Source organism: Sceloporus occidentalis, unplaced genomic scaffold (genome assembly GCF_023333645.1).
Source record: "Sceloporus occidentalis isolate IW3139 unplaced genomic scaffold, rSceOcc1.0.p SCAF_9, whole genome shotgun sequence".
NCBI classification, from domain to species: domain Eukaryota; kingdom Metazoa; phylum Chordata; class Lepidosauria; order Squamata; family Phrynosomatidae; genus Sceloporus; species Sceloporus occidentalis.
In genome coordinates this window covers 15,337,236-15,362,020 of record NW_028316989.1, presented here as the reverse complement: position 1 = coordinate 15,362,020, position 24,785 = coordinate 15,337,236, and the positions used below count along the sequence as shown (strand labels likewise).

Sequence of the window (24,785 nt, the reverse complement as noted above, 5' to 3'; positions counted from 1 at the left end):
GAGGGTGTCCGAAGAAAACGGTCAGCTCTGTAGCTGTGCAAAATTTCTATGGCAACGGGCTGAAGGGATAGCCCTCAATACGGAGAGAATTCATTCAAATCCTTTATTAACTCTGCAGCAAGGGAGGGAGAGAAACCATATCTTGGCACTGGTTTCCCGAAACAAAACACAGCAGGTTGGATCTGGGGGTGATTGTATTTTATTTATTTATTTTGGTCAAACACTGAAGGTCAAAAAAGAAAAGTTGTCCTTCGGTTGAAGCTTTTGCATGCAGAGATACACAGACACACACTCACAAACGCACAGAGACACACACACCAGCCGCTTGGCAGATGTACAATTAAAATGATACAGTGCTGAGTTGATGAGATGCATTAAGTCGCTACAGATCTCTCTGATCTCTCCAAGAACCAGGCAGACTCTATTAGCAACTTGTTTTTGACCTTAGTCTGTGGACGGAAGACAAACACATCTCTACCTGCAAGGACTAATAATGGGAACAGCTTTGCATGAATACCAAATCCTGCCACTGCTGAACTGTGAGCCAGGGCAGCGGGGAGTTTCTAAATATGGATACATATTTTTTTTAACATTCCCCACGCTGTACTTTTCATCTCCTTGCTCCATAGGGAACACAGCCATTAATCAACATCACAGAGTCATAGGGAGACTTGGAGTTTTCTGGGAGAACTTTCCCTTCAATATCATGAATACCGTGAAGTGGAGGAGAAGGACAATAACGAAAACATGCAGATCAGCCCCTACAGCTTAGTTAAGTTACTCATGTGTAGACATATTGTTTCAAGAGGCATCATCTTCTATAGGTAAGAGCTCTGGAAAGGCTCTTACAATTCCCCAAATATGGCTGGCTGGGGGATTCTGAGAATCATCATCCAAAATTATTATTATTATTATTATTATTATTATTATTATTATTATTATTATTATTATGCAAGCTCAATTTTAGAATAATCTCTCATCTAGCATATTTGGGCTTTAAAGGATGTAGCCACATTTGCTATAAAATTGAGAAAGAAGGGTCAGGAACATCAGCAACATACTTAACCCACTAAATATGCGGAGAGTGATGGTGGCATCCGCACTGCAGAAATAATCCAGTTTGGCACCACTTTATGGTTTCATGCTATGGAATTCTGGAAGCTGTTTGGTGGGACGTCAGAGCTCTCTACAGAGAAAGTAAAATGTCTCACACAACTGGCTTTCAGTGAGGCAGAGATGGTGGTAATGGGAGAATGAAAGGTGGAGAGTGCAGGAGAACCAAGGGGCCTTTCACTTCCATAATTATAGTACTATGGCTCCACTTTAACTGCCAAGACAACATCCTATGGAATTTTGGGATGTATAGTTTGGTGAGCCACTGGAACTCTCTGGCTAAGAATTCTAAATATACCCCAACTGCAAATCCCAGGATTCCACAGCATGTTGTCATGGCAGCTAATGTGGAACCACAGTGCTATACTTGCATGGTGTGAAAGGGCCTCCAGTACTGGGCCATAGATTCTAGGCCTGGATTTAGGATTGTGGTTAACAATCCCAAAGCTAAGGTAGGAGACAAGTTACCCTAGGACTGGCCTGCAGTACCTACCATAGTGCCATCTTGCTGGTACGGTCAATTATCCAGCTTGAAACTCAGTTGCAGCAATGATCTTGCATGGATTTTAAACAGAACTGCTTTCTTTTTTTTTTTTTAAAAAAAAGGCTTATATAGTTTCTCCTCTTATTTGAGATAGGTTTGAAAATTTGTTTCCAAGTATGTTCTAGTATAATATGAGCAGAAGCATGCCAACTTCATTCATTTTACATGTATCATTCGATTACAGTTGAGCTGGTGCTTCAGTCTTCACGCAACGGGGACGATTCATTACTCCCTAAACTGACAGCTCAGTATGCACGCTGACTTTATTGAAAAAGAATTTGTGCCTGAGGGTGATATGAAAAGTTCTGTTGGTGGTGCTATATCTGTGATAGAAGCCCCTGTAGTAACACTTCAACCAGTTGATACTGCAGCTACACACTATGTAAACCAGGGGTAGGAAAAGTGCAAACTATAATCCCCCGGGGCTGTTTTGTGACCCCAGGCCATCCCAGGAGTCTTTTCTTTTTCAATTTTCTTTGCCTCCTCAATGTCCCAAAATGACTTCTAGGAGCATTTACATTTGGATCCCTCTTGGACCCCTCCAAGGAGTTCAAACCAATTTTTACATAACATTCGTTTGTCTCAAAATGCCCAGGAGCCCAGAAAGGTCCAACAACCTCATGAAAATGCCTCTGTGTTTCCTAGATGGCATTTGGAGGCAAACAATTTGATTTCTTTTTGTGGGAGTGTGTGTCCCTCCAAGATTTCCTGGGGGTGCTAATGCAGCCCCATAGCTTTTCACAATTGCCCACCCCTACTTGGTGTAGAGGGCCAGAAAAAGTTATGTCTTGTTTTGGTACTTTATAGCAATCCATAGGTTTTACTAATAGAAAGGTCAAAACAGGATTTGGCACTGATGAAAGGAACTGTCCCTCAAATGAGCTTTAGGAGAGATTGCCATGTTCTGAAATGATGTTGCCTCTATGGTGAATTGTTACCTATCCAGGTCCTAAGGTCATCATGTGAGCACTTTTCCCAAGTACTCCCACTAAATAAAGCAGTCTTTTCCTAGACCAAAAGTATAAATGAAAAAGGGATTTTTTTCAATGGAGGCAACCCATCTGCAGAACCGCTTCCTCCAAGAAGATTACAGTTCAACATTATGGTCCTTTCAGTGCCATAGGAAACTTTCTTCTTTACTCTCCCAAACATTTTAAAATCTGTTTTAGTTCTCTTCTGGTTTTAGTTTGCTTTGAGGTGCGGCAATGTTTCATTCTCGGTTGCTTTAATATTGGTTTTATATTACGTTGTCTTTTGTCATTGTTTTATTTTACATTTTATATTTTTAACAGGACGTAAACTATTCCAAGAACATTGGGTTAGCAGGCAGCTGAACATGACAACAATCAATCAGTCAATCAATCAATCAATCAATCAAAGAATAGGGGGTGATAAAGAAGATGTGTTCTCCCAGTTCTGCAGTGAGTTTCAATATCTTCTGAGCTCTGCTCCTGAATTACTAGACAAGGACAGAGGAGCAGGCACTTAGTATTTATACTAGTCTCAACCAATCTAGAGATTTTGTAGGGTATGGTAGTCACACAGAAAGCTCATAGAGACTGGTAAAAAGCTTTGGGAATTGGTAGGCATTGTACCAGTTCTGATAAAGATTTTACAAAAAATAAACCCAAACAACCTTCCAAAATGGTATTCTGTCTGGTTTACCTCTGGTGAATTTCTGGCACCAGCCATGATTTTCAAATACAGGACATGTCTGGAGAGTTACTGAGATAGCACTTAATTTCCAATGTCTGCTTCCATTGTCTGAGTTCTCTCTGTACTCCGAGTCATTCCAGTGACACCCACTGAGGGAAAGAAACCATAACCACAACACAGGCTGCATCCTCATGAGCCAGAATACTCTGGGAGCAGCACAGAGTATTCTAGACCCAGAGCTGCCCTGACATCCCTCCATTACCTGGGCCCCTCTGTTGTAATGCTGGGTGGCTATTCACACATGTTCCACTGTACCACCCGGCACTGCCACCACCATGCCACATCATTCATTCTGCAGTCAGAACAACATGCCCAGCATTGATCACATGGCTGGTTCCTCAGTCTGACCTCAGTTTAAGCAACTTGCTGTGGTGGTGGTGGTGGTGCCGGGCAGAACAGTGGGATGTGTTGTCAACAGCCACCTGACATCACAATGGAAGGCTCCAGATCTTGTGGAGCAAAACGTGAGTTATTTTAAAACATTTTAAGGGTGGGTATATGTTAGGTTTGTTGCTGAATTGGATGGACATTGTCTGGATAGTTTGCACCAGAAGATTAGGCCTTGCATCATTCAGACCCCTCAACATGGGGGGTGGCACATTTTATTTGGCCCATGCACAAGTGTTGTTCTGTTGAAGCAGAACAAAGACGATGGGCAAACCCCTGGTATATTTACAGCATGACTGAACAGAGGAGCAGAACAACTGTGATCAAGAATCACTATAGTCCACCTTTTTATCTAGACTGTTGGCCATCTAGAGGAGCCTAGACTAAGATGGTAGACTTCTGTTTCTCCTCTACACAAGAAAAACCATCCTGGATCAGTCCAGAGGTCCATCTAATGCAGTATTCTGCTTTCCATGTGGGACAATTCCAGATCCTCTGAGAAGCCTATGGGCAGGATGTGATGCCTACAGCTTATCAACTGAGGCTTGCCCCAAGCAACTGAACTTCAATGACACGGTGTCTTTGAACATGGCAGTTCCATTTCACTTCACTAATGAAAGCTCAGAACAGTTACATTTTGGGACTAAAAATCCCAAATTCCCCAAGACAGCTTGCTACCAGGTGGGATTCAAAGAGTTCTGCCCTCTCCAGTTCACATAATAACCACTGTGAGAAGAAGACCCTGAGGGTTCACCATATTCAGTTCCAGGTAGGGCACTGAGTTTTGGATTTAAGCCCTCAGTACCCTGTCAGTTCTTCTGTAACATTTCTGGACTCTGAAAACAAAATTATAGTGTCTAAGGAGCTCTATATCTTCAAGCTCATTGTATATGAAGCGAATGCCACCACAAAACAACCCCACGCTTGCTAAACTACACACTTGCACTCGCCAATGTGTGTTGATGAGGCTGCGGATCCAAACGGTTGTTTATAAATTGTTAATATTGTTTCCCTGCCTAATGGACTGGTTGGGAGGACTGCCAAAACTTTAAAGCCAAAGGGGGCCCAGTGTTCCAACTCACATAACAAACTGTAGGGAAAGGAAGGGGAGAAATGATCAATTTTTAAAGAAAGCTGTAAACAAAAGGGGGGAAATAGAGGGGGAACGAACACAAACATTGGCTACACACATAGAACAAGATATCCCAAGCACTGTTTTGTGTACAACCCATTCTAAACCATAAAAAGTTCCCAACAACGGAGAGCAGAACTATTTTTCTGTAGATAAAAAGTCACGGAAGTGTGCATGGATTGTCTCTTTAGACCAGTGACAGACAAAGCATGCCACTCCAGGTGTTGTTGGACTGCAATTTCCATCAACCCTCACCACTGGCTCTACTGGCTAGGCTGATGGGACTTGATTTCCAGCAACATCTGTAGGGTTGCACTTTGCCTATGCCTGCTTAAACATAGTGAACATCATAAAGGAAACAGAAATACCAGCCATTAATTTGTCTTAATCTTTTGGAAAAATCTGTTTTAAGCAGGTAGCCGAGCCATTACCCACATTTTGTGGTCATGATTTTCTCTAAGTTAATTACATATCATAATAACATGGGTCTCCTTTTGTCAGTTCTTAAATTACTTGCCACTCAGCTTCAGTTGGTGAACCTGAGTTAGAAACTCTTAAGACAGAGGGCACATCTCAAACTTGGCAAGCTCAACTGATGAAAGTCACCTTCTGCTTACCTTCTTAAGGATGATATGGGACATGGAAGCATTGGCATGCACAATGATGGTGGCCGTCTTATCATCCCTGATCTCCTTCAACAATGGCGTCGGATCCCGGCTGTCATCCAACATGCGGACTGAGAGGGTTTCCTTAGAGATAAGGAACTGACGGAGCAATTTCTCCAGGTTTAGAAGGCCTGCATGTAAAAGAAACAATGACTTTTCTAGTGAATAAGTTGGAGTCAGTTTCCAGCTTGCAAAACCCAAAATAATCAGACTGGGGCAAATATGGCAGATATAGGGTGGGAGACAGATAATAGGAAGGAAGGAAGGAAGGAAGGAAGGAAGGAAGGAAGGAAGGAAGGAAGGAAGGAAGGAAGGAAGGAAATCAATTCCACTAACATGCTGGCAAATTCTCCCATGCACCAAAAAGAATGGAAGCGGAAAGCAGTAAACATATTTTCCCATCTCACAAATCTGTTCACTTATAACTCAGATCTTTACATTCCCTCTTACCTTTCAGTCACATATAAGGAAAGAAATCTGTCTTGCTGCTAGGTACTCATTACCCCCATAACATCAGAGTTCCAGTATTCCCCTAACCTACTTACACACAAAAATGAGACTGGGGCGAATTTGGTAACTGCTGTGCCACAGACATTTTCTCAGGCTGTTTCTGAAATTGGTGCAGCTTATGTCACTTACCAGGTGGATGCTCCTTACCAAATATCATATAGCTGTGACAATTTGTGGGCTTTTTTTTTCCTTTACAAAATAATGAAAAAACCTCCACTGACTGTCACAAAACAATATAATGGATGAGATCCCGCATAGACATCACAGGGCATAAAACTCTGCCATGCATAACTGAAATTCCTCCTGTCTCCTTTTGATGCCTAGGCACCTCCCATCAGTGGCATGACTAGTGCATTTGACACTCAGTGCTTATCATTTTTAACACTTCAACTTCAACAGCCACTGAAGGCTGGTGAGGATGGGCTGCTCCTGCTGACCCATAGCTTTTCTGGTTTTGGTGAAGCTGCTGGTTGCGTAGGTGAAGGCGGAAACTCACTCGCAGAGCTGCCAGATGTGGAAGGAACTCCTTCCCATTAACACACTGAAATGTCACCCGGTACAGCCCGCACTCCTTGCACTCCTTAGTGATGCCGCTGTCTTTCATGGCCATTCAATGGCTAGAGGAAACCAACCAATGGTCAATCAGCATCCAGTTGCATTTCTACAATGGGATGCTTGAAGTTTCTGGACCTTTCAGAGATCCTCCAAGGACGACCTCTTTCTTCATGTGTCTGACTGCAGAAACTCAGGTAAATGTAAGGTAAATGGCCATGGGGCAGGAACCCAGCCAGGGAGAAAGTACCTTGTGAAAGAAGTGGTTTGTTGAGGATGGAGGTTCTAGATACCTCCAAAAGCAATTGGCAAAAAAGGACATACAAAGATATATTTGTGTGTGTCACCAACAGAATTCTGGCCACAATAATATAATATAATATAATATAATATAATATAATATAATATAATATAATATAATATAATAACATAATATAACATAATATAACATAATATATAATCATATTGTATCATATCATATCTAGGATATATGAATGCTGTTTCAATCACCCACCTGGTCTGCCCCATTCCTTTATAATTGAAGAATGCTTACTATGACAGAAGCACATAACACATGATGTGCATCTGGGGGAATATTATCTGCTACTGTAAATTTGTTCAATAAAAAAAGATAATACAATCCAATTTTAACAACACCTTTACCCCTGACACTCTCAAAATCCATGCAAAAATTGCCATCAATAAGACTGTTCTCTTTGAATGAACTGCTTCTGAAAGCAATACTTTTCGTTGATTAACAGCCTGCCTTTTAACTGATTAAAGTAACAATTACAATAATTTGCTACAGGTGACATTTTAAAGATGGTTAATGAAGGTAATAGTTTCTCTCAAATGAATAACTTAGACAAACGATCTCATGTTTGGACATTCCTCTTGCTGAGCCTCCTTCTCCTTCGCCCTCTCTCCGAACGCGACGCTCTTGATAGTGTACAACTAGAATTAGATGGCGTCTGATTAAAAATCCACCATTTTGCTCAGTAGTAAATAAATCCATCATTAATGGCATTCACTGATAGATTTAAACCTTTCAGCCATGAAATAAAGCCCTGCAGTTTGGGAAGAAGATTTCTTTTTTCATTACAGAGAATTCTGGAATGAAAAAGATTTATCAACCTTTATCAACCAAATGGATCAATCTTTCCATTTGAGGACGAAGATTCTTTAAAAGACAACCAAATTGCTACTGCTATTTATTTATTTTTCAGAGCAGAAGAAATTATCCCTTCCTTCCAGAAGGCAATCTCTGATGTCCAAGCACCTAAACTATCTCTGGCTGCTTTCAGAAGTCAAGAAGGTGAAGAATCCAGAACACCTTCTTGACTTCTTGACACATGCCAACCAGCTTGTCCACATCCTTGAGCTGTATCTTTTGTTGAGACATTTAACTTTCTCTGTCAGAGAGCTCTAGCGGCACAACAGTTCCCAGAATTCCATAGCATTAAGCCATGGCAGTTAAAGTCAAATTGGATAATTTCTGTAGTGCAGATGTAGCCACAGAAAAGGAAAAAAGAGAAGGAGAAGGAAAGAAAGAGAGAAAGATTGCCTTTCAGAATTTTCTAGGAGTGGCAATTCACTTATTAAAATGGTTTGTATCTCTCAACCTGTACTGGTTAATATAAAAATTGCTCATTTGTCAAAACAAAAAGTGGACTTCTGGCCACATTTGGAATTTATTGGAACAATTTTGGCAATGTAAAGTCGAAAGCTTTCATGGCTGGCATCCATAGTTTTTTGTGGGTTTTTCGGGCTATGTGGCCATGTTAAAGTTTCTTCCTGACATATCGCCAGCGTTTGTGGCTGGCATCTTCAGAGAATGTTTTGCCAGCCATCAGCACAGAACAATACACATGCAAATCACTCCTGCATTCCCAGGCTCCCACAGTATATATACACCCAATTTTTCCAGGCAAAACATTCTCTGAAGATGCCAGCCACAGATGCCGGCAAAACGTCAGGAAGAAACATTTCTGGAACATGGCCACAGAGCCCAAAAATACCCACAAAAAACTAATTTTGGCAATGCATGTGGCTCCAAGTGAGTTCCAGGGTAGAAACCTGGCCCCCAAATCTGCTCAAATTGTCCATTCCTGGTTGGCAGTATAAATCCTCTGTTACGTGTCATGCAACTGGTAAATTTTTAAAATATATACTTGCATATACTGCTATCGTTTCTGACTGTACAGTCACCCAGAAGGACTGAAGAATCAATGTTCAGCACTACAACAATATTTAATCAAAAGTGTAGACTGCCTCCCCCTCAAGAACTCTGAGTGAGTCACGAAAGGTAACCAAGTGAAGCATTAAAGCAATGAAAACCTGAGATGAGAAGTTTATATCTAGTGAAAGTTATTATTTTCTTTGCCTGGGATACCAGCTTGCCTATATGCGTCTCTTTATGATATATCCGCCCTCGTTCCTGCTCTCCTCTTTTACCTAGCTAGGAACTCATTTGTGGATTAATCTCACAGCAATAGCAATGGGAAAGAATTTTGTTTGCTAAAGGTGGGATTTAACAGGATGCAGGCGGCCACCTTGTCACTTAAGCATCACTTAAGCTGTCAAAACAGTGCTTAGCAGTGTTTCACAGTTGTGTAGGTTTAAAGCCACCTGCCGCTCGCATCGCTCCCCCTGGCCTTAGATAACAAAAAGGAAAAGGAATATTTATTTCAGGGATGCATTGTGCAGCAATTTGAAGGATTTTGCTCACTTGAACGACGGCACACAGAGAGACTGTAAATGACTCCATTTTTGCTCCGATTAAGGAAAACTTTGATTTTAAAAATTAAAATTGGCCTTCCATTGCAAACAGAAGACATTTATGAGCAATTTAAGGACCTTTTTGGAAAATTTGTGCAAACAATTTCTTTTTCCACAAAAAGCAAACTTGTTGTCAATTAAATGTACTAATGGTGACATTCAAAGTCCTAAATGGCTTGGGATTTCAAGACTTGAGGGAATGCCTCTCCCTCTACTGCCAGCCCTCTGTATCCATGGAATTTTTATCCCTGGATTCAAGCATCCATGGTTTGAAAATATCTAAAAGTATATAAATTGCAAAAACCAAACCTTGATTTTGCTATTTTATATACACAAATTTACTACACATTGCATTTAAAGAGATTTGAACATCCATAGATTTTGGTATCCACGGGAGATCCTTGAACCAAACCCCAGTGGACACCAAGGGCCTACTGTATCAACCTGTCCAAGAATTGAATCTTCTGTGGTGCCCTCCTCTGTAACACCAACGTGGGCAATACAATGCCAAAGGGCAGGAGAAGGAGCCTTCTCAGCTGTGGCACCCTACCTATAGAATGCCCTTCTCTTGAGTCTCTCAAATGCCACCAACCCTGGCATCATTTGGACTCCAAATTGCAACATGACTGTTTGTTAAAGCCTTTGGAGTCTAGTGGATTTACTCCAAAAATGCTTATGTATATTTGGAGTCTAGTGGATTTATTCCAAAAATGTCTATGTACATAGTTTTAAGCTGTGCTAACACTTAAACCTGTTTTTAAATTGCTACATTTTTAATATGGTTTTAATGCATTTAAATTATTTTGATTGTTTTAAATTGCTTTAATCTGCCGGAACTGATTTCACTGGCAGGCTCCTCTGAGATCTTATCATATAGCAGAGGCTATAAATATTTAAACGAAGGAATAAATAAATAAATGTTTTGCACAAATACATTTTTTTTGTACCAGTGAATTTTTCACAAAACAAAGTCCAGGAATGCAATAGACTAATTTTTTAAAACAACGTCACAGAAAAATTGCAGTCTTGCCCAGTGGGAAGAAATGTTGCAAATTATGTGTTCTTGCATGCAAAAAATAAAGTAAGGGATACATTTGCTAAGCTGTGGTTTTGACCCGTTTCACATCCAGTGACGTTTTCACAATAACATTAATGACAACTTTTTAAAAAGAAGACACCACCCAGTTGTTTTTCAAGGGATGAGTTTCCTAGATTAAAAATTGACTTCTGAGATTTTACCAAGAAACAACACGCTTTGCTGTGTCTGGTTATTTGCTTTTGTGAGTGCGTGTGCCTTCAAGTCACCTGGTGACGTATGGCAACCCCATATATTTCATAGGGTTCTTAATCAATGAATACTCAGAGTTAGTATTCCTTCCTCTGAAATATAGGCTACAGCATCTGGTTTTCATTGGTGGTCTCCCATCCAAGTACAGAAGAGATCTGGTGCCTTTAGTACAGTCCGTCCTCGCCTTACGCGGGGGATCCGTTCCGGATCCCTCCGCGTAAGGCGAATTCTGCCTAAGCTCGAGCCCCGCGGTGTGCGGCAGCGCAGGCGTGCGTGGGGCGCAACAGGTGCGCGTGCCCATTCAATTGAATGGGACGCGCCACCCCTTCCACCCCGCACGCGCCCCATGGCTTGAGCACGTATGCTCAAGACCGCGTATGGTGCGCCCGCGTATGGCGCAGGTGCGCTGTACTTGCTAATTTTTCTGTCCTGTCTCCAAAGCTAGAGGTCAATATAGAGCTTCAAAAATTTGGGGAGGGTTACAGCTTCCCCAGTCATTCAGCCAGAACAGCTTGGTTAATAATAATAATAATAATAATAATAATAATAATAATAATAATATGATTTCTTTATATTCTTCCTTTTCCTTGCAGAATCAAGGCGGGTTACAAGTAGGTTAGGGTTGGGGTTAGTCTTTCTCTAACTGCTTTTGCTCAGTGTGGTGTGTGGAACTTACAGTCGAAAAATGTAACTTTCCCAACCTCTGATCAAAATAGGGATGCTTCTTCCTCTCTCTCTTTTTGTGTAAGGCAGCAGCTAAGCTCACCTGTCCTCATCTCCATTTAATCAAATCTAATCTAGATCTAATTCAGATGCTGCATCTTGAGTTGCTAGGACGCTGTGATTCAAGCACTAAGCAGTTTGTAGGAAACCTAAGATATGCAAATTTAAGTATTAATTATGCACTTGAAATTCTGATCCCAGGCTAGAGTTATCAGGTCTCAGGGCGCCAGCAAAAGTCTGTGCTTTTTCCACGTCTTCAGGCAGAAAGACAAATCTCAGGGCGAACAGTGCTGGAGGAGGAGGAAATCTACTTTTTGTCTGTGATGTGGCTTTGAAACAGGAACATCCATTCCCGGCTGGTCCTGCAGCTCTCTGGCTCCTCATAAAGGTATTTGTATGTTTTGCTGCTTGCGCAACATAACACCAGTGTACTAAGAAGCCAGAAACAAGAGGATGGGAAGAGGGAGTAAGATGGTAGATGCAGACTCTTTCTTGGCCCATTGTGCCATTTGGAGCAAAACTAGTGTTGTCAGGTTTTCAAAATAGCAATAAGAGAAATTTGTGCCATGCAAGTCAGGAGGTAGCGATTAACACGTTTGTGTTCTACCCAATTCCCAATAAAAGCATTGACATACTTCAAAGCACATAGCTTTGGAACAGTCCTAACACTGAGATCTAGCCATTCCTCAATCGACTGGCACAAACATCTTCAGGGATCAGTCCCTCATTTCCAACAAGGCTGATACAACTCCTCTTTTTAGCCCTACTCCCAATTATCCCTATTTTCTCCAGATTTCAGGGCCTGGAAGCTGCTCTTGCCAATTGCCATGCTGCAATTTGTCCTCTGCCCCTGGTTACCGCTTTTCCTTTCCACCGGCAACGTCTTAACAGCTGGCCTGAAGCAATTAGCAGACACCCGGCCACCCTCTGTTCTGGTGATCCGTGCTGGAATAAATGGGCAAAGCAGAAAAGTTGTGCTTTTTGAGACTAGCAGAAGATCTAGCCTCCTCAGAGGCAGCTGTTTGTGCCAGTATTTTACAGTTTGAGGTCTAATTTCAATTTCCACCTGAATAAAATTAAATCCTGCTCTTTAATTTTACAGCTCTGCATCGTCTTGTTGGAAAGCATCCTTTACCTAACTCAGTGGCTAAATCGAAGCAAAAAAATTCACGCTGGGCCTTTGTTGCTTCTCTCTTGATTAGTCCCCAAGCTCCTTCTCATTCCCAGACACATAGACGGCTCATTTTATTCCTATTACCGACAGATGCTATTCAAAAATAACGTGCAAAGAGCCACCTACTTCAACATTTGGCTTCCCAAAATGGCCAACGGATGCCCCAAAACAGGGCTTTGGGCCTTGCTTTTTGTTTGTATCCCAATCAGAGCCAGAAAAGTTTATTCTGCAATTCTCCCAGAAGGATTCTGGGTGTCGGCACTGCATGAAGTTAACTTTCCCAAGTTCCGATTTAGCTGCATAGTGCCTCTGAGCACGAGTTCTATCCCGCATAGATTTGTCAAATGCTGCATTGAAACCCATGGCCAACATCATGTACCGTGAAGGCACATTCTGTAAATTAATGATGCGTTGGGTGAAGAAATACCACTTTCCGCCTGGCCATAATTTACTGCCAATTTCATTGCGTGACCATGAATTCTAGTATGATGGGAGAGGGAAAGAACATTGCTCTAAGTCTCTCCCAAGTCTCAACAGAGCATTAATAGTTTTATAAGCCACTATCATGTCCCAGGCATCTTCTCTTTCCACACTAAATAGTCCCCAGAGCTTGAGGTTTGTCTTGTAAGAAAGTTGCTGCATCCATTTGATCAGAGTGGCACTCCGATGAAAAGCACTATATGGGCACATAAAAATGTTTTCCCCCTTTAATTTTCTCTGATCTGCATGAACAGGAGGTGGAGAATTGCTCAGCTCACAAGCAGCCTAGTCTGGCTCCACAGCCTGCAAAGGGAAGGGAAGGGCTCCATTTCAACCCAAAAGAGAATCCTTTCTGTTTTGATGATGTGAAGAGGAGAAGCTCAAAAGCACACTTCATGAACAAAATGGATGCTCTTTCAAGGGGTTGTTTTATAGGCACAACATGAGGAAGCTTCAAAGAAGGTTCTTTGGTGATTTTTAAACAGAGGCTGGATGGCCATCTGTTGCGGTGCTTGGATTGTGTATTCCTGCATGGCAAACTAGATGACCCTTAGGATCTCTTCCAACTCTAAGATTCTATGATTCTTATAGGCACTACCCTGGCACTCTGAAGTGCATGACCAAGGCTCACCAAAGGAGGGTAAAGTCACGTTCAGCTGTGGCCCACATGAGTAGCTGTGCCTCTGTTTCAAGGCTCCATCTGCACTGCTGAAATAATGCAGTTTGATACCACTTCAATTGCCCTGGCTCAAAGATATGGAATTCTGGGATTTGGAGTTGTGTAAACTCTTTAGTCTTCTCTGTCGGAGAGCTCTGGGGCCAAAATGAACTACAAATCCCAGGATTCCATAGCATGGAGCCATGGCAGTTAAAGCAGTGTCAAACTGCATTATTTCTGCAGTGCAGATGCAGCCTGAGTAGCAAGCTTCTTTGGTGCCTGATGGGAAGAATGCCTTCTTCCAGTAGAAAATTGGGCTTAGTCTCAACTGTGCTCACATATTGTATCAAGGCAATCCAAATTCTGCACTAGCGTGGACTATGCCAGAGCCAGCATAGCAAAGGGGTTTGAGTGTTTGACTAGGATACTGGGAGACCAGGGTTCAAATCCTCACTCAGCCATAGAAGCCCATTGGGTGACCTTGGGCAAGTCACATTCTCTCAGCCTCAGAGGAAGGCAAAGGAAAGCTCCCTCTGAACAAATTCTGCCAAGAAAAGCCCATGATAGGCTCACCTTAAATCAGAAATGACTTGAAGGCACATAGCAACAACAACAACACATTATGCAAATTTATGCAATTGAAACTATACAACATCATGTAAATGCTCACATGTATTTCCGTCAGTCATGAGAAAAGGGGAATTGCTATTAGAGAATGTAAGCTCTGACTCCATTCACTGGAAAATGCAAGCTGTCACTTTTTAGTTCCAGGAATTTCAGTAATTGCTGAATTATTTTGTCCATCCGTAAGGTAGGAGTGGGGGACTTCTTTCAGTTCAAGGGCCAAATTCAATTACAGAGCAATTCTCGGGGGCTGCATTCCAGTGCCGATACATAACCTTATGGGGCCAGTATACAGTAGCTTTAAGGTCTTACTGCCAATAAATAAGCATTAAGATCAGAAAAACATGATTGTACAAAGTGAAGGGGGAAAAGCCATGTTGAAAACCTCAGAGGGCTGGATTGGGACCCTTGGAGGACTGGATTCACCTCCAGGGTATAATGTCCCCTCATCTCTAATAAAAGCGAGATAGAGAGCCATTAATGGATTATTTCAAGTGGGGAAATATTGATTTCCAAATTTCCAACACATTACAGCACCAGGAGAGCTACAATGTCATGCAATAAACTCCAGGCAAAGTCAGAACAAATGCAGTGCAATTGTGGTATAACAGTGTAGTAGTCCAATAATATCCCTTGACGTGGTGCTTTCTTCTTTTTCCACACTCAATGGAGCAATGGTTGAGAAGAAAGAGGAAGCTTGTTTGCTGGCAAGGGACTCTCTGGCTGCATCCACATTGCAGAAATAAGCCAGTTTGACACCACTTTAACTGCCATGGCTTAATACTATTCTGGGGTGTGGAATTCGTTGCGGCACCAGAGCCTTGCTTCCAGAATCCCATAGCATTGAGCCATGGCAGTTAAAGTGGTGTCAAACTGGATTATTTCTGCAATGCAGATGCAGCCTCTCTCCCTTACAAAAATCTTTCCAAAGGAAGGACACCCCTAGCATTATCCATGTTCCAAATTTATGGACAAACAGCCGCTCCTTCCTAAAAGTTTGCTCCTCGCCGCAAGCCAGCCAATAATCAGTTCACCCAGTCGTACCTGATTAAACCAATCAGACCTGACTCAATTAACGGCTGGGTGCCATGCTATTGTAAAAATGATTTGGTTTCTGAGCTTTTCTATCTAGTTAAATGAAGGATCAAATTAACCAGAGATGGAATTAAGTGGCAGGTGTTTGCATGTGTCTCCAGCAGGCATATTCCCTTCTACCAGTGTCCTGGGAACTTGCAGTGTCATAGGGGTGTGTGTGTGTGTGTGTTTGTGTTCATATTGCATGCTTGTGTATGTGTGTGTGTGTGTGTGCTAAAAGTTCATCATTATGTGACTATAAACAATCTTAATACCTCCCTTAATAATATTACATATTAAGGAACATTTTTCATAATGTTATCAAATTAGCCAGGTTTAACAGAATGTAGAAAATGAATTGGGCTGATAGGGAACAAAAACACAGGTCCAAAACACGCTGCAGACACAATCCAGTTTGAGACTACTTTAACTGCCCTGGCTCATTGCTAGGCAATCCTGGGAATTGTAGTTTTATTGTGGCACTAGAGCTCTCTGACAGAGAAGGTTAAACGTCTCACAAAACTACAGTTCCCCCAAATTCCCTAGCATTGAGTCAGGGCAGTTAATGGTCTCTGCAGTGTGTTTTGGACCATAGATAAGATATAGATGAGGTATGGAACAGAACCACATTTAAACTTCTTCAGATCAACTTACCAAGTCAACACCCTGCATATAATAAACAAAGGTGTTGTGTATTTACCAACACCCCAGCATGCCTATTGTACATGTGCCATAATATACATGTCATACAATCAGAAAGCATGAAATCCTCACACTATGGAGTTTATCAAACAAGGGGAATTGGAAGTATAATCCAATGGCAATCTGAATGCAATCATGGGGTTTAACGTTATTGCATGATAACCCACTAGATGCAAATTCGGGCAATGGGAAGTCAGTCTGAATGCAATCATGTGCTTTCATGTTATTGCATGATAGACTGCCACGCGCAAATTCGGGCAATGACATGCTATTTTCAGGCAATGGGAAGCCAGTTCGAACGCAATGCACATTCACGTAATTGTGCTAAACTAGCGACTTTAAGTGAATGCGTTCTGGCCGCACTTTCTTTTCATTTGAATTTAAGAGAAATTCCTCCCATTTGATAAACTCCTATGACTGCATCTACATTGTAGAAATAACATCACTTGACACCACATTAAGTGCTGTAGCTCCATCTTATGGACTCTTAGGATGTATAGTTTTAAAAAACCTTAAGCCTCACAAAACTATAAATCCTAGCATTCTGTAGGGTGGAGCCATGGTGCCAAACTGCATTATTTCTACAGTATCTACATATCTGTTGTCCTTTCCCAACACTCTTACATCTGATGCCTGGTGTGCCAAATGGTTACCAGCCTTGGTAAATGTTTAACTCTGGGCAGCTTGCAGAAAGCAACTTACATTCAGCTTTGGCACAGATGAGGCAGGTAGTGGTGCAGTTAAAGAAATTCAGGATCCCAGCAACAGCCACGCTGATGTCAGTGTTACTGGGATGGAGGTTCAAGGTTGTGAATCTCTGGAACTGCAGCTTGAGGAATTCTTCTGGGGCAACCTTGAAATGAGGGACCTGAGAAGGAAGGAAGGAAGGAAGGAAGGAAGGAAGGAAGGAAGGAAGGAAGGATATAGACAGATCTGATCATTTTCAAAAGACAGACAAGATTTTATTAAACATACCATTTCCCCTTAAGAAAAGTGCAAGGGTTTATTTAATTGCTTGCATTTTCATAACAGATTCACAACAGAAATATATTGTGGGTTGCATCTTAGGAAGATAGGCAAGGAGCAGAGTAATTGGATCTCATCTGACTATACACATTTATCATAACTAAATGGAGATCTACTAGAGGTGGATTTGAAACTATTTGTAAAAAAATTCTGGCAAAATGCTGGGAAACCCTAATGAAGAGAATCCTGGATTTAGGAAAATCCCTGCAGTTCAGGACTTATTCTACACAAAATTTTGCATGTGGTTGTTTTATACAGAAAACACATTTTTCTGCATAGGAAGCAACCTTTTCTCTGCAGAAATACTATTGCTGATTCCTGTGTAGAAAACCTCTTTTTCTGTATAAAACAACCAAGCGTGAATTTTGTGCAGCATAAGTCCTGAATTGTGAATGTTTGCAGTGGGAAGAAAATGGCTCAAATAACCTGTTGTTTCCTTCAAGAATAAAATGAGCAAAGCATTAACATCCCTAATATATACTGACTTGCTTCAAAGCCCATATGAAACTTAGTACTCTGTTCAGGTTACGAAGTGAAGAAGCCCTTGAGCCTAAAATTATGTAGAGCTACAGCCAGGGTGAACTAGTCCTAGTGCTGATAAGGAAGCTCTCTTTCTGAAAGTATGAATCTTTGCCATCTTTTAGGATATTCCACACCACAGGTTTAAAACAGACTGACACCAGTATAACTGTCATGACTCTATCCTATAGAATCCTGGGATTTGTAGTTTGGTGAGGTATTCAGCCTGGTCTGTCAGAGTGGTCTGATGCCTCACTAAACTACATATCCCAGGATTCTGTAAGTTAGAGTCATAACAATTCATGTGGTGTCAAAGTGCTTTATTTCTGCACTGGGGATACACTCTTTGTCTTGTGGAGAAGGAAGAAGTAGATACACATTCCCCAAACCTGTGAGTATCATGTCAAAGCTTCTAAAAAGCCAGCCCTGTCAGGGTGCATACCATCATTTGGGAGGGATTTCTTTTGAAGGGGGAAATGCTTGCATCTTGCCCAAGAGTTTGAAGGCTCATCTGCAGCCAAGAGAGCATTTTAGCATCCAGCAGCGTAGACCTGGAGACCATCTGCACTTGAGACTGGGTCCGCATTTGGCCAAAGGGATGCAAAAACATTTCCTTGCTTATATCTTCTCTTCATGCATCCTTTCCCCATCTCTTTGTCACCAATAAAGCCATAAGTTGTTCTCTTGGTGACTTAGCCTTACGTCAGTGCATGCTTTGAACCTAAACTGAGCAGGAGATGAGCAGATAGGCCCATCAGATCAATGCACTCACCACCACCCCCGCCGCTGCAGGAGCTGGTATCTTTGCTTGCGACGCTCTCAAGCCCTATTAATATTCTCAAAGAACGATCATATGCAGCGCAGCTAGCCAGCTGGGCTTGTGCCATGTTGCATTTGCAGAGAGGAATAATGTTTGCTCTCCAGAGGGACCGTAGCCACGAGTCCTAATAATAGCTCATTTGCCATTAATAAATCAAAGTGGCAGCTGGGGAGTTGGGATCTCTCCCTGGGAGACACAGTAGCACCAAGCCCTGAGATGGGAGCAGCAGGGAGTGGGGAGCTAGGAGCTGTTTCTTCAAAGCTTGATTTCCTCTGATCATCTAGAGAACCTGACACCAGGGGAGTACTGTGGAAATGCAGATGGGGCTTTGTCAAATGGAGAAGTGAGGAAGAGGAGGGTTCTTTCCTCCTCCCCCCACCCCACTTCTTTTTGCAAAGTGAAAAATTTGGAAGAAACTGCAAAGGGAAACATCTGGTTATGCTATGTTAAGGGAAACGTCAAGTCAACTTTGCTTCCATTACTTGGGCTTCCGAAAGCTATTGCCCTGTGCCTGCGATCACCCTCCTCTTGGGGCAAGGCTGTTAACCAGCTTCAGGGAGCAGCTTTATTGAAGGCATAAGCAGTTTGGTTGGTAATAGAAAAGTTAAAGAGCAATAAGTTGCTCTCTCTGCCTCGTTTTGGCTTTGCAGCGCTCAGCCTCAGCCTGTTTAAGAGGGAGGAACGCAGACTGTGTGCTTGTAGGCAACATCTCTTAACTAAAGCAGACAAGGCACTCACAAGATGGGTTTCCTGAGCATTCAGAGATGCCAAATTGAATCTGAACCTGGCAGCTGGCACCACAGACTGGGCGATGGGACTTGTTGAAGTAGGTCTCTGGGTGAAACTCCTGGGTCATCCATGAGACCTTGAATGAACTGAGCTGTTCTTGCTATCCAACTCTGCCTCTGTTCTCTGACCCTGGCTGCCCTTCGCGCACCTTCACCCTGTTTGATACAGGAATGGCTGTCCCAAGAGAAGAGCATTGCATTGATTTGTCTCCAGAAAATATCTCTGCATGGTATGCAATGCAAGTAATACAGTCAGCCCTCCGTATCCACAGATTCTACCTTCATGGATTCCACCATTCACAGTTTAAAAGTACTTCATCTTCCCCCTCTCCCCAAAAAGAAACCTTGATTTTTTTTCCATTTTATATAAGGGATGCCATTTTACTACACCATTGTATATAACAGGACTTGAAAATCCATGGATTTTGGGGATCCCTGGGAGGTCCTTGAACCTCAGAGGATATTGAGCGCCATTGAAAAGTCAAGGGTTCTGACTAAATGAGTTTTTGGGGGTGTAGGAAAAACAAGTATGAACACCATAGCACCATAAAGTTTGCGTATCAATCACTACACAGACTTTTGTGGCTTAGAGTTCACTGCAGCAAATGCATGAAGTGGCATGGTTGGTTAGTGCATGCATACACACAGTGTAAGAAAAGGAATGGTAAACAATTTGGTTACTATTCTGTAAATTGTAAAATATAGGCTGTAGCAGGCATCCTATCCTACCTACCTTTGCTCTACTATTTAACACCTGTTCAGATACAGGAAACCCTTCTAGTCTAAACGGAGACAATCTAATGTCTTGGTAAGCCATTCTTATGTATTTTCATGTGAAATGAAACTCTGTTTTCCTTACACACACATGCAAAATGCTTCTATCTGAAAAATGCACAACAGTAAATGCAGGATAAGCATGCGACCAAGTGATAAGACAAACCAACATATTCTAGTCAGTCTGGAGCTCATGTAGATGATAGTAAGGGCTACTGGCTTCAAGCACCAGCCGCATTTTGCTCCTGACCCTTTGAGGTCATCTGCTCACTGTCTTGGAGAAAGTGCTGCCCTCTCCCCAGAGTTGGAAAAAAAGTTTCTATTATCATAAGCAGAGATCTTTCCCCATGAAACATTTTCTGTCATTAGGGAGGGCACTATTGTGCTCAATCCTCCACTTCTGGGGTAAATGGATTTACTTTGTGTTTTACAGCTGAAAAAGCTATCATTCAGCTTGCTAGCGAGAAAGATGAGAATATCTGAGATGGAACAAATGACAAACAGCTAAGATCAACAGACTGCAATGACGTAAATTAGGATGCATATAAGGAAGAGTTCCTAATGACTGGTGACCTGCTACTGGAGAATGGTTTCAATCTGAGCTTCGATAGGCAGGCAAACACATGATGTGTAACAGAAGAAGATTATTTCAGAGGAAGAAGATGGAAACCTGCAATGGCAGAGAGGCAAGCAAGACCCTGCCCAAAGTTCTGGTAAGTGGGAAAGAAAACACGGTATGGAGAGAGATGATAATCATCATATTCAACGGTCTGCATGATGATTCTGTTGCTCTGAATACGCCTCTTGGAACATCCTTCCCACTGGGAGTGCATCTACACTGCAAAAATAGTGCGGTTCGATACTACTTTGCCATGGCTCCACCTTACAGAACCCTGGGATTTGTAGTTTTGCAAGGCACCAGCACACTTTGTCAGAGAGGGCTAAAGACCTTGTAAAACTCCAGATCTGATGAGTCCATAGGATGGAGCTATAACACTTAAAAGTGGTAGCAAATTGTATTATTTCTATAGTGTAGAATAGATGCTCCCTGGGTTAACAGCAGAGATTGCAAGCATTACTTGTATTGGACTATAGCACCCAGAATCCCCATCCAGAATGTGGGGGGATTCTGGAAGCTTTCTGAGGTCCAGTGTTAACTCAAAGAGAAACAAAGGCCTGTTACAGACTGCCAAAATAAAGCTGCTTGGGGTCTCTTTGGAGGTATGCTGTTTAAAGGATGCATTCACCCTAAGAATCCGGAAGCTGCACCAAAGCTGCTCAGGAATGGAGTGTGGCTTTGGCGCGACCTCTGGACTCTTAGGACCCATGCATCATTTAAATAGCATACCTCCAAAGAGACCCGAAGCAGCTTTATTTGGGCAGTCTGTAACAGGCCAAAGTCTCAAGAGGGGCGGGGGGGGGGTATCAATGTGTCTCTGCTAAGAGACTGACTGTACTCTCCAGTGCTTTTTCCAATATTTTGATGCAGGCAAGGAAAGATTTTTAAATAAAAGACATTTCCTTCCTATTTTGAGGTTTTATTCCACCGTATTTCCCAAGTGGCAATGAACAATCCAGAAACCCACCTATACATGAAATCTACGAGGGAGCATAAAACACAAAATATACAGTAGAGCAAAACCGTAAGTAATGTACATATAATGAAACGGGAATAAAACATTGCATTTTTAAAAGACTTTGAGAGACGCCATCACAGATTTGCATAAAGTCCTAAAGAAAAAATCATTAAATCTGCAAACCTTAATGCATTTCTAATTTCACTGACTTAAAAATATATGTCCCACTCAATCTGAGATGGCTGGCTATGAAAGAAATGAGAGTGGTAACTTTGGAAGCATAGAGGCAGATTTGGTGCCCAGACCTCTCCAAAGTTCAGAGGTTTTCTTAGGTGGCTAACTTGGGAAGAAGATCACTGGCTATTGTCCCATGTTCTTGAATAATGAAACTGAAAACTGTGTTTCTTGGCCCTAAATTTAGATTCTTTTTAAAATCCAGTTTGATTTCTTGAGTTCCAGAGACTGAAAAATAGCCAGGTCCAGTAGCACCTTTGTGCCTCAAACCAAATTCATTTAAAGGTCCACTAGAACTCAGCACTTGAGATCTAGCTTCAGAAAAAACAACTGTCTCTGGAATGGGCAAAATGGCACCCATGGGCAAGTTTAACAATATTTAATGAATTTATTAGACTCCACGAAGTATCCGTTTTAAAATAGTTTCAGTTAATTTAACAATCTAGTTTACACAGATGTAGCTAAATGTTTCCATTTCATTTTTAAAAGCTAGAAGAGGAGAGAAACCAAACAAAGCAAGCCCTTGAGCACTTGGCTAACCTGAAAAGTGGTCCCTGGCAACCTGAAAAGTTGCCCACGCCTGTTTTAAAGACTCACAAATGTTATCTGGCACAGGCTTTTATGGCCCGAAGCCCACTTCACCAGATGCACCTCATGAAATGGGCTGCAGTCCATGAAAGCTTCTGCCAAATAAAAAATAACAGTCTGTAAGGGGGCATAAGCTTCTTCTTTGTTTTTGCTGCAATATACTAACACAGGTACCTCATCCCCAGCCTTTGGAAAGTCCTTTCGTTGGCCCGAGGATAAAAATGTCCTTTATAATAGCTGATCTGATTCTGACATTGTCTTTGTGATGATAGATATGAGTTAGACATCAATTGCTATGGTAAGTTTACAATAATGGGTCCTTCTAGCCTAGTTTTCTCTACTTTGGCAGGAACCAACTCTTCAAGGATGCAGTTTGAGGTGTTTCCCAGGTCATCTTCTTGGGATCCTTTAACCAGAGCTACCAAGCATGGAATGAGGAACTTATCCTAATATGGCTATTCACTATAGTAATGGCCCTACATACTTGTTGTCCCATTACAAAAACAGGTATTTTACTAGTCAATACATTAAAATGAGTAATAGGTGATACCAATTGTGCATGCATCTGAATAGAACAGGCAACATGGTGCAGTACCAAAAGAGAACTTGGCGTATCTTCTAAAAGACACTGAAGGGGACACACAGTTTAACCGAAGGACAGATGAGAAAACTGACATGCCAGTGCAGTGCTTCCCAGCCTATCTGATGCAAGGGACTAGCAATTATTCTTTTTCCAATGTGCCATGGACTGGTAATAAATCTGTGACCACTGTGCACAGTTTTTGCTGTCTTTCCTAGAAATGTGCCAGGGACCAGAAGCTAATGGCACAGAGAATAGCAATGACCCATGGACCACCACTTTGAGTAGCATGGCCCTAGTGCATAGATGGGAGAAGGCCCCAATGGGATACAAGCATGCTTTTTAAAACAGAAAAGCTGGATTCTGTAGCCGCACCCTGTACTTTTCCTTTGTTGTTATATCATTTACATCCATACTGCCATGTCTGAATTTGACCAGACATTTGTTTGAGACGCAACACTAAAACCTTGGACAAAGGCTTGGCCATAGAAGCATCTCCTCTCTGAGTCATGCAATCTGAAGGCAGCAAGGGATGGCAATTCATTTGTGAATGCTTCCTATTGACTTGTTGACTTTCAATCACTCCAGAAGCTTGGCAGCCAAGGGATGTGCTGAAGATCCCACTAAACAGCAGAAAGATGCTACCAGGATTTAAGCTGATAAATTATGAGAGCTCTGTTCTCGTCTCTGGGAACGGAGATAGATCAACACAAGGCAGCCCTGGGCTTATAAAATATTAAATCAGGTCCACCATTTTGGAAACAGATCAGATGGATTTCGCATTAGATGTACAACTCCAAACAAAAGTGGAGGGAGGGTTTTTCAGGGAGACATGTATGTCACGTACAATCTAATGATCTGGATTTATTTCCACCACATAACGGAAAATTACATCCAAGGCTTAACTGTTTTTAAAAAACCAGGGGCCCAAAGTATCCCTCTCCCTTTGGGGCTATCTTTGGAAAATCCTCCCCAAAAAAGAGTGCAGAAGTATTTTAATATGTAAAGCTGGTTTCAAATGAAAGAAGATATTGAGTTCCTGTTGGTTTATGTTATTTACTCTGACTGACAGCAGTTCTCTAAGGTCTTGATAGAGATATAATTCTTCACTAAGTTTCCTCTTGAAGGAATAAACAAGTAATTTTAGCAATTTAGTTCCTGATGCAAGAAAGACTTTGAAAAATCGTACCGTTTTGTAACTGATTCGCAATTCAGGATGTATTCTGCACAAAATTTGCACACAGTTGTTCAGTATGGGAAACAGCACTTTCAGCACAGAAAACAAATATTCTTGCAAAGAAATAGTATTCTCTGTGAAGAAAATGCCATTTCTTGAACAGAAGAGGCAATTTTCTATGCAAATCACACACGTGTAAATTTCATACAGAGTAAGTCTCAACTACAGCATTTTCTGCACAGGAAATATCATTTTATGGACCAGAAATAACATAATATTGTTTTCTGTGCAAAACAACCATGTACGAATTTTGCACAGAATAAGTCCCACATGGTGAAGATTCTCAGGGTTTTTCTCATCAGGGTTTCTCAGTATTTGAAAAACAGGTTTCTGGGTATTTAAAAAAATATTGTCAAATGTTTTTTATATCCCAAAATATTGGGCTCTGTTGTTTCTCCATCATCTGTGTCCAGATCCTTTTAACTGAAGGGTGTACTGGAGACAACTGATGCTCTACCTGCGAACCTACGCATACTCAAACATGTTCTGCCTCTGAACTATTTCATCTCCCTTCATTGCTAC

At 41.8% G+C, this 24,785-nt stretch overlaps 1 protein-coding gene across 4 annotated transcripts in view; it reads right to left on the bottom strand.

Moving 5' to 3' along the window:
- The window catches only part of GRIK4 (glutamate ionotropic receptor kainate type subunit 4), a 416,936-nt gene that overhangs the window by 122,334 nt on the left and 269,817 nt on the right, over nucleotides 1–24,785 (bottom strand). For all 4 annotated transcript variants that reach the window (XM_089537351.1, XM_089537353.1, XM_089537354.1 and 1 more), the window contains exons 5-6: nucleotides 16,823–16,988; nucleotides 5,510–5,688 (exon numbers count right to left, since the gene is read on the bottom strand). In XM_089537351.1, coding sequence (XP_089393477.1) covers nucleotides 5,510–5,688; nucleotides 16,823–16,988 — 345 coding nt within the window. The remainder of the gene's footprint in view (nucleotides 1–5,509; nucleotides 5,689–16,822; nucleotides 16,989–24,785) is intronic.